Genomic DNA, 10,647 nt, shown 5'->3' on the forward strand with positions numbered 1-10,647 from the left:
GGGTTCTGTAAATAAGACAGTTAAGATAGTTGAAATTGGTGACAAGTCTCGGTTAAGTCGTTTCACAATAATAGTTGTTTCTTGTTTCCGCTTATTTTGAGCATGGTATTGTCATTTTTTTGTGAATTCTGCTGTTAAGCCGCAATCAACTTATACTTTGTTTCTGTTCGGTTTATTCCACAACTATTGCGCTTTAAAAATCCGTTTTTTTGTGATTTTAATTACTATCATTTTTCGGATCTATTTTGTTTTGAAAAGCTTAGTGAGCATAAATCTTTTATGACCCCCAGGCGCACGTGCTATTTTCTTACATAGTAATGTGTTATATAACAACATATAATTTGTAACTGGAGGTCATAAAAAACACTGGGGGGGGGGGGGGGGGGAGAATAGATCCCATTTTCCACATGTTTATTTTTCAGAACTATAAAATGAATGTTGTTCCTTTCTCACCAAATAAATCATTTGTTTGCTTGCCTGAGTACATCATTGAGAAGATCGTCCAATTGCTTGTTAATCAGAGAAAAACAGAAATAACAGAATACTTCGGTGGCCTAGACTTCTTGAGGTGTCTTCGGGATGTTCTGAACCTCAGAGCGACTTGTGTTCAAATGCTTGAAGTTGTACACAACTCCAGATTAAAACTTTCGTACGTTGTTAGATTCGGTAGGGTAGAACCAGAGCTTGATTCTGGTCTCCTCCCATTTATGGATCTTATGAGACGAGAAACCTGCTGGAAGGTTACAAATGTGAAGTTCAGATTTGATGTTCTCGACGCCGACTCCGGGATTTTGGGTCTGTCCCGTGATAGCCCCTCATGAAATTATAGCCCCCATTATCGTATAATTACCATGATTGGGGGGGGGGGGTGGCTGGCTATAGGTTATCTGACCACTAAGCTGAGGGCTAGAGGTTATCTGACCATTAAGCTGGGGGCTATAATGGGAAAGACCCTTGATTTTAGCAGTGATGCACACGAATGAAAACTTGTTCGGAAAAAGTGTGGAGAAATTGGAACTTGTGGCCAGCTCAGGATCTTGTTCGGTCATTAATAACCTACTTCGCTGGATGAAAATGGAAGCTCTGAAGGACGGAGCTGAGATTTCGGTAAGATTCATGAAACCCCTTTTTGTTACCTGGGACGAATCATCGCCTTTGGTTGATGAATTAACCCTATCGAAGAATTCAAAAGCGGGGGGTCTTTCTGAAAATGACTTCCGGGCAATTGAAATGATCCTTTCAAGCTTGCATAACTTGACGCAACTTGAAGTAACGCAATTCGAATTTCCTGCGGACAAATTGAGTATACTGCCTAAATTACGCCGACTCTCTATTGGCAACCTGCTAATTCTGGAAGGAAGTGATCAACGTAGGACCTGTTTCCTAGAAATAACGGAGGCATAATGTAAAGGTTTTTTGAGAGAGATAATTTGAGTTTTCTGTCGAGTAGTCAAAAGCTTGAAAATTGAGATCTTTCTGTAGACTGTTTAATACCGAGATTTTTTTCCTGATAATGCTTTTTATCAGAATGCTTGTATCTACTGATGATAGTATGATAAACTTCTTCCAGTTCTTCTTTGCGGATAGACTAGTTATTCGGCAAATGCAAACCACGGGATCGTTTGAAATATAGAATATTCTTTTGAATTTTTTTCGACTGAGTTGTCGATGTTTAAAGTTTCGTGAAAATTTGACTGTTTTCAGTATTTTTTGCTCCAGTTTTTGCCAATTTTGCTTGAAAAATGTCAAAATTGTTAACAATAGTGTTTTTTGATGTACTTTAAGACAGAGGTGTGTTGCTGAACTGTTTTATATTCGCTGAAATGTCGGCTAATTTTGGTTGAAATTCGGCTATTTTTGGCTGAAATTTCTGCTAATACAGAAATGAACACAGGTGACACAATGTTTTTTCCCAAAGAGGCCTAGTTTTATTCTGATTCCTATGAGAGTGTTCTACGTGATAATTATCCAAAATTGATCATTTATTTTTGGAATTTTGACCTTTATGTCAATTAATGTGTTTCGAAAACATTTGAGGAAATAAACGTTTTTGATAAACGAGCAGTATTAGAAACGCTAATTTGGATCTAGTTCTGGATTGTTACAATTCAAGAATTCTTCGGATTGTATTGGGTTGCTGTCTTTTTTTTGTTTTTTTTTAAAGAATGATAATTGCGGAACAGAATGAATTTAAATTGCGGCTCAATTTTTGACAAATCCCATTTACATACAAATGAGACCTCATGAACATTTATGTTGGCTTCCTTGAAAAGCTCACGGTTTTTTCATTGCGCGCCGTTTGCGTAAGATCGTTCGTGAATTCTATGAGCTCTACCTCTATTCGCTGTCATTTTGTAGTCTTATTCTGGCTATTGACAGGTGCAATTCGCTTCCTAAGGAGTTGAAAGTCAATCAATCTGTTTTTTAGTTGATTGTTTATGGTAATGATTTGTAAAATTATGTTTCAAAAATCAATGAATTTCGAGCTTTGTCTTTTTTAATCTTGTTTTGGTCAGCTTAGTGTCAGCAAAAAGAGGTTGCATCCTATTTTTATTTCTGGACAATTGCCCATTTTCGTCGATCTCATCACATTAATGAAAGGTCTAAAATGGCATTAATGGCTGAGCAACTTCTGATAAGATTTGAACTGCCTCGATATCGTTTTGTCGCAAAATTTGACTGAGTTTTTATTTTTTGCCTGCATTTGTCGTGCCTTTTTTAAATCGCATGACAAATTCTGGATAATGACAGGTCTAAAGGGCTCGCTATGCCGGTTTAAATGAACCATTTTATTGGTATCGGTTGATGGCTAATCGTTTTCATGACTTTGGAGTTAATCGTTTTCAATAAAATGTTAGCGTATTTTTTTTAATTTTGCGCGTTTTGTTCCTCGTTTTCTCGTTAATGGCTGGTCTCATCGGCTCTCTAAAACGGCATTGTTTATCTTGTTTAGTGTTTTGAGTTGAATACGATTTTTTAAATTCATGCACCATTTTTTTTCAGGCAATAAGTGAAGGTTTGATTGGTTTTAACCGCTTCCTCATTGGTAGTCAAAATATGGATGATGGGGGTCGAAACTTTGTGCCAACGCACCTTACCGAGTCTCCTTGTTCAATTGTTATATTAGTTAAACTATTTTAAATTTTTTTTGCGTTTACTGAATTTGGTGATTTTTAGTCCCCAAATCTCTTGAACTTATTATTTTTTGGTGGGTGGGGAAGTATATACTCAAACAGGATTTTTTTGTTCCGTCAATTTAGGCCAATCGATATATTGATCGCAGTGAGTTGTGAGTGGTATCATTAGAAAACTCGTTTTGCGTAGAATATAGAATTAAAGAGATTTTGTTGAATTTTGTTTTGTCCACGGAGTTTTTGTGGTTCAAAGTTTTGTGAACATTTTACTGGTTTCTGTTGTTTTTGTTCACATTTTCCGTATTTTTGCCCATTTTGGGAGGTCCATTTTGCTTAGAAGCTTGTTAAAATTCTTCACAAAATGTTAATGGTTAAAATTTTAAAGACAATAAAGTGCCGAACAATTTGATCAGTAGTTTTTGCTAACAATTTGGCTAAATCTTTCAAAATTCAGCCTTTTTAATCAAAGATTTAGTTCTATAGAATATTTTTTCTCAATTTAGCCGAAAGTACAAACCTTAAAATATTCTCACAATTTTCTCAAATTCCAAATATTTCTGGTTTTACTTTCCTTTGTTATGAGAGTGGTCCGGAATGAAATGTTTTCCTGTTTTTTCAATTTAACCCTGATAGTCATCCAACTATTTTTTCAAGTTATTTTTTCGCTAAAATTTGCAATAATTACCTGTTTTTAACGGACAACAACAATATCAGGGCTAGTTATGGACTATTCGTGGGTTCGAATTATATATGTCGCTGTTTTTTTCTTTTTTAAAATATTTTTTTTTGCTCTTTTGTTTTCTTAAGTGAATAAACCAGAATGCTATTAAACTGGAATTACTTCATTTTTTGTCCAAATATTGGCAATTTTCTTTGCAGTTGCAATTAAGGCCCAATGAACATACATCAAGTTCCCAGTGAGATTAGAGTGTATTTTTTATTTTTAGTGTTAACACTTAGGCTCGCAGTTGGCATGTCCCATTGTGTCCTATGAAGCTAAAAGTTAAACTATATTCATTTTCAAAACAAAAAAGTGGATTTGTGAGCTTTTGCCATACTTTTATCCTTTTTCTGTGTCAACTTGCAGCCCATTACCGGCAGAGAGGTCGGATCATTTTTAGTGAAAGGACGTGCAACCCTCACTGCGTTCTTTGTTTTCAGAAATGGTTATTGCCGTTTCATAATTTTTTGTGCACTGTTCTGTTTTTTTTTAAATTGTTAAACATCTGTCTATCGTCCGGTCACATTTTTTACGCTAATGACAGAACACGTATCACAAGAACGGGTTTGAAAAAATGCGAAATTGAATATATCTTGAGTTTTTAGTTAATAGGTTCTGTTTTTAACGGCTTAGACACCGTTTTCCCGTAAAGTTTGATTAGTTTTCAAATTTGTCTGCTTAGTTTTGTCGTTATTTTTCATTTTTTTAACTTGCCTTTTTCTTTTCATTTTTTTCAACCTTTCATTTTCTTGTTTTGTCAACTTGTATCTCAGTTTCAACAGAAAGTTCACATCTTTTTTCTAATGAACTGATTTAGCCGTCATGAACTGCTTTCTATGTTTACAGAAACGGTCCTTGTGTTTGAGATTAAGAGATTTCATTTTGTGCGTTCCATTTTGTTTAAAGTTTTTTATTTGTCTGTATTGTCTAGTCACCGTTTTACGTTTTTGGCGGGACACATATCACATCATTGGCTTTGAAAGAAAGTGCTTTGGATAAGTATGGTTTTTAGTCAATATGTTCTGTTTTTCAGCGCTGCAACATCGTTTTCTCGAAAATTTTAAACGAGTTTTCAACTTTTGGCTATCTTTGTCATTCTTTTTCTCGTCTAAATCTAATTGTTTTCATGACTTGGAATTTATTTGTTCTAAAAAATATTGTTTTTTGAAGGTTTCCGACTTTTTTATTCTTACTTCCTTATTTCTGTTAATTGAAGCGTAGGTTGATCAATGACATTATCTTGCGCACTTTTTTTTGATGAAATGATGTTTACAACTTTTTAAAAAGTGGTTTCTTGCTTAAATCAATGGTATTCTGGCTTCGATTATACGAGCTTTCAGAAATTTTTTTGATTTAGTATTTTCGCCCAAACTTTGAGTTTGATTTGTGTCGTCTTGTAACATTGGCAAACTAAGTTCAAGTCCGTTTGGGCTGAATACAGAAACACTTATATACAAATGTGTTGCTGGTTTAGTTAATAGCTTATAATTTTTTTGGCTTGGTCACTGAGTTTGTTTTTTTAAAAAAATTTTCATAGTTATCAGTATTGTTTGTTTTTTTAGTCGTAAGACATAAGCTGGATATTGAGAGGTCTAAATATCTTCTTCTTGATTTATGAATAAACCTATTTAATGAGTTCAGTTGATAGCTAATGGTTTCCATGACTTTAAAAATTTTCTTTTTGTGAAAATAGTTTTTTTTATTTTTCCCTTTTGTTCTTTTTGTCTAATTGTTGCCTAGTCTCATTAGGGGCAGGTTCCACATCTTTATTTTGTTTGAACTTAGTTTTTATCAGGTGCTAATTTGACATTTTTATGTTCTAAAAAATATACATTGATTTTTGGTCGTAATTATTGTTTGGTTTTGTTGTTTGATTTTTTGTTTAACTAGTCTCGTAGTCTTGTTAGTGGCATAAATTAACTTAGCTTGTGAGTTAACATTAAAATTTTCTGTCTCCTTTTTTGGAAGACAATTAAATCATCAAAAATGTGGATGAGTGGGGTCGGAACATTATGTGCAAACACACATCGCCGAGCCTCCTTGTTTTGGGTATTGAGTAAACTAATGCCCACAATTGTCGCTCATTGCCTCCAAAAAGTCCATTTTTTACGCAAAACAATAGAAGTTTTGGGCTAGCACCGAAAGCTGTTTTCCCTAAATAAAAGATAAACATAGGAAGATTAAAATATGCACTTTTAAATCAGTCGGAAACGGGTCTTGTTTTTAGTTGCTGAATCAACAGAAATTACAGAACTTGTAATGGATTCTGCAAATTGGGTTAATATGGAAAGTTTATCCAACTTCTTATGCCAATATTTGCCGAAACTAGTGTCCTTTACATTTTTCCGGGGCTACTTGACGAAATTTTGTTTAGACCCTAGCTTTCTATCACTTCCGCCTTCTTGTGCTCTTGTTAAAACGTATTCGTATCTCTTTCCCTATTTCAGGAAATGCACTTTCGTCGAGTGTTATAATTTGGAAGATTATTTTCCCGATATCGGTCGCCAAATTTTCGGAAAACAGTTTATGAAATATCATGGCTATCGCACTTCAATTATGGCTGTGAAGTTTAGTTGTGAATACCAAACACTCAAAACTGTATTGAGTGCTGTCGAAAATATTGTCGACTCATTTGGCTTTTTGGATGTTCTAAGGGAGCTGTTTCCTTATTTGGGTGATTTGGCCATAGACTTCATGTAAAAATTGAAATGAGAAAGAAATTGGGTCTTTCCCATTGTACACCCCCACCCCCCAATGAAATTATAGCCCCCCATTATGGTATAGTTACCATGATGGGGGGGGGGGGGGGGGTGATGTAGACATCTGACCAAGCTGGGAAGGGGGGCTATGATGGGAAAGACCCAAAAGTTTCCTTCCTCTTTAATCCCCCGGTTCGTTTGAACAAAACTTGAAATTACCGAAAAAAATTAATTATACCATTGACATAAGGATTAAAGCCCCCTCAGCTTAGTGGACATTCAACCCCCCCCCCCCACCTCAGTCCATGGGTAGACGTGCTATATAGCAACGTTTATAAATTATTAATAGGGGTGGGGGAGGGGGGTTGAACTTGGGGGATAGGTCCTGAAAACCTCTTTTTTGAAGGCTCATTTCAAAACTTTCTCCCCTAATTTAGAGACTGAATTAAACATGCAGCTTTCGTTAGATAATAACATAACTGCCTGGTCTAGCGCACTGAAAAAGGATGCCTCTCTAGGTCAGGCTATCAAATTTAACAATTTGAAAAGTATTTGACTTCAGTTCGAGACTGGGTCCGAGGGATCCAAAATCTCTACAGTACACCCACCCATCCCACCGCACTCACTCACCCAGCTACTCAACCATTTCTCACTACTGACGTGACTTTAGTAAGACAAGGAAACAGCTTCCGTTTAGCATTGATGTGAGTAGCATCTTACTTAGTTGCTTCGTACGTACAAATGCAAGAACCACTTCGATTGATCCGGATGAGCTAGCAATTTCTCAAATTTTCAAAGGAGAACGTTATTTTTGTGACCAAACCTACGACGCGCTTCTACGAAAATTGAGAGACATCTGTCAAAGTCGAAGTCTAAAGCTTCTTATCATGGGAAAAACTTTGCTGTACAAAATGAGAGCGGATGTTTCTCTCTTTCGAAATGTTGACAATCTTGAGGATCAATTTGGTTGGAACATAAGACGCGGTTGTATAAATTGGATTTCTTTAGAAAATTTTATTTAAAGGTTATTTTGCTTTCTCTATGCTTGCAATATTGAATGGTCAGTTTGTTCCGTGACAAGCTGAAAATTTCTTAATTGACTGGAGGTTGTCTTGAAAACTATACTATGTGTTGTTTTGGTGTAATTTGAAGCTGTAAATTTGTTTTGCAATTAGAGATGGAAATTGATATTTATGAAATTTCTAATATTTATATCAATTTGTCATGAAATTCTATATGATTTACATGGAGCAGTGATATAGTTAGCTGGATGTTGTTTTATATTCAGGTCTCAATTTTATGTTGTGCTCTAATTTAACTGTATTTTAAGCGTTCTCGTCGAGAATTTGAAGATTAAAAAATCGAAACTTTAAAGTGTCAAATGTACCATGCACCTGTTGGTTTTGCTTGGACCCTCGTCAAAACGCTTTCTGATTTTGCTCATTTTAGAAGGACCGATTTTTGTTGTCAATGCAAAGATATTATGAAAACACGTTTTAGGAGCGAAAAAATTTATCTGGTCACCGTATTCGTTTAGAAAAACTCAGAAAATAGCTATGGAAACAGTTGTAATTTGTTTGAAATATGGTAGGAACTTTTCCAATGTAAGAACAAATCTTTCTACCTCGTATATTAGGTATCCGATATCATGATAGGTGTAGGCGGGGAGTTAAAGTTCTTATTTTCTAATTCTGCTTTAGGTAGGCGATGTTGAGAACTTCAATACTTAATTAAGCTGATGAACCCTGGAGCGGGTTTCAACTATGATTTGTTACTCTTCATGAGTTGTATAGTTTTCCCCTCAATTTTGTCCTGAATTAGTTTTCTAACAGTTCTGCAAAAAATAAAATTTCCGCTAAAAAGTTTGAGTTCAAGCCTAACTGTTAGCAACACAATGTTTTCGGCGAAGCATAATTTTTCAAATCTATAGAAGAAGTTCTTAGATGGTGGTGGAAAGTAATTTTGTGAGCAAGTTTTTAGCTAATGCTGTTAATTTATGTGATTTATGTATCCACAGTTTTATATTTACGAAAAGTTTCTTATCTTTAGTATTTGAATCTTATCTGATTGCTTTTGTTAGGGATCTGCGTCAGCAATGACGGAGCCTGGAATATTAATTGCTTTTTTACTCCGGTTTCTTCATTTTTGAATTTTGATCTGTAATCCATTTCTTTATCTTTTTAACTAATATATATTTTGTTCGTTGGGTGCAGTGTATTTCCTTAAATGGCTTGCCTCACTGTTATGACTACCTGTTTCTATACAATTTGGAGAGCTTTTTTGTAAACTGAAGACATCATACCATAATCAAAGGTAAGTGAAATTGAAAGTGGCAGTGTCTTTTATGTGAGACAGTTCTTCCTTTGATTTTATATTTTTAATGCTATAGAAAAGACAAATCTGTGGAAATTTAAATTCTGCAAAAATTTTTGCTAAAATTCTGTTTTTTAGTGTCAGATCTATGTATTTTACCTGCTTTGTTTTTACTGCTACAAATCTTTTTATTCAATTTGTCTATACAAGTGTTGACCGTTTTGCATTTTTTTAAGTCGAACTTGGAATTTTGCCGAAAAATTGTTGTACAGGCATTAATTTAGAATTTGAAATGAGGCTGAAATTATATCGATTAATCTTTGCTTCGTTTTTAGCTCGATTTTAAATACGCCTATTGTTTTCGCTCATTTTCATATCTAGAAGGACCGATTTTTCTTGTCAAGGCAAAGATATTTTGAAAGCAAGTTTTAGGATCGAAGAAATTTATCTGGTCACCTTATTCGTTTAGAAAAACTCAGAAAATAGCTATGGAAACAGTCATGTAATTTGTTTGAAATATGGTAGGAACTTTTCCAATGTAAGATTAAATCTTCCTCTACCTCGTATTTTAGGTATCCGATATCATGATAGGTGTAAGCGGGGATTTATTAAAGTTCTAATTCTGCTTTAGGTAGGCGATGTTGAGAACTTCAATACTTAATTAACCTGATGAACCCTGGAGTGGGCTCCAACTATGATATGTTACTCTTCATGAGTTGTATAGTTGTCCTCTCATTTTTTTCCTAAATTTGTTTTCTAAGAGTTCCGCAAAAAATAAAGTTTCAGCTAAAAAGTTTGAATTCAAGCCTAACTGTTAGCAACAAAATGTTTTCGGCGAAGCATAATTTTTCAAATCTATAGAAGAAGTTCTTAGATGGTGGTCGAAAGTAATTTTGTGGGCAAGTTTTTAGCTAATGCTGTTAATTTATGTGATTTATGTATCCACAGTTTTATATTTACAAAAGGTTTCTTAGCTTTAGTATTTGCTTGCTTTTGCTAAGGATCTTCATCAGCAATGACTCAACTTGAAATATTAATTGCTTTTTTACTCCTGTTTCTGCATTTTTGAATTTTGATCTGTAATGCCTTTCTTTTATCTTTTTAACTAATATATATTCGTTGGGTGCAGTGTGTTTCTTTTAAACGACTTGCCTCACTGTTATGACTACCTGTTTCTATTCAATTTTGAGTGCTTTTAAACTGAGGACATTATACCATAATCAAAGGTAAGTGAAATTGAAAGTGGCAGTGTCTTTTATGTGAGACAGTTATTCCTTTAATTTTATATTTTAATGCTGTAGACAAATTTGAGGAAATTTAAATTCTTCTGCAAAAATTTTTTTGCTGAAATTCTTTTTTTAGTGTCAAAGCTATGTATTGTACCTGCTTTGTTTTTACTGCTACAAATCTATTTATTCAATTTGTCTAAACAAGTGTTGACCGTTTTGCATTTTTTTATTCGAACTTGGAATTTTGCCAAAAAATTATGTTGTACAGGGATTAATTTAGAATTTGAAATGAGGCTGAAATTATTTCGATTAATCTTTGCTTCGTTTTTAGCTCGATTTTAAATACGCCTATTGTTTTCGCTCATTTTCATATCTAGAAGGACCGATTTTTGTTGTCAAGGCAAAGATATTTTGAAAGCAAGTTTTAGGATCGAAGAAATTTATCTGGTCACCTTATTCGTTTAGAAAAACTCAGAAAATAGCTATGGAAACAGTCATGTAATTTGTTTGAAATATGGTAGGAACTTTTCCAATGTAAGATTAAATCTTCC

General features: G+C 34.3%; 1 protein-coding gene across 2 annotated transcripts; it reads left to right on the forward strand.

The window, feature by feature from the left end:
• Window positions 1-417: 417 nt before the first annotated feature.
• Window positions 418-7,887, forward strand: LOC142348398 (uncharacterized). 2 transcript variants are annotated; one of them, XM_075399735.1, is made up of 4 exons: window positions 418-795; window positions 965-1,369; window positions 6,083-6,507; window positions 7,250-7,887. In XM_075399735.1, the coding sequence occupies exons 1-4, from the start codon at window positions 432-434 to the stop codon at window positions 7,574-7,576; spliced, it is 1,521 nt and encodes a 506-aa protein (XP_075255850.1). In that variant the 5' UTR covers window positions 418-431; the 3' UTR covers window positions 7,577-7,887. The 2 variants fall into 2 exon arrangements, with proteins under 2 accessions (XP_075255850.1, XP_075255851.1); XM_075399736.1 differs by having other exon boundaries at window positions 968-1,369.
• The last annotated feature ends 2,760 nt before the right edge of the window (window positions 7,888-10,647 follow it).

The sequence above is a fragment of the Convolutriloba macropyga genome, chromosome 10 (genome assembly GCF_964194025.1).
Source record: "Convolutriloba macropyga chromosome 10, txConMacr16.3, whole genome shotgun sequence".
Taxonomy (NCBI): Eukaryota; Metazoa; Xenacoelomorpha; order Acoela; family Convolutidae; genus Convolutriloba; species Convolutriloba macropyga.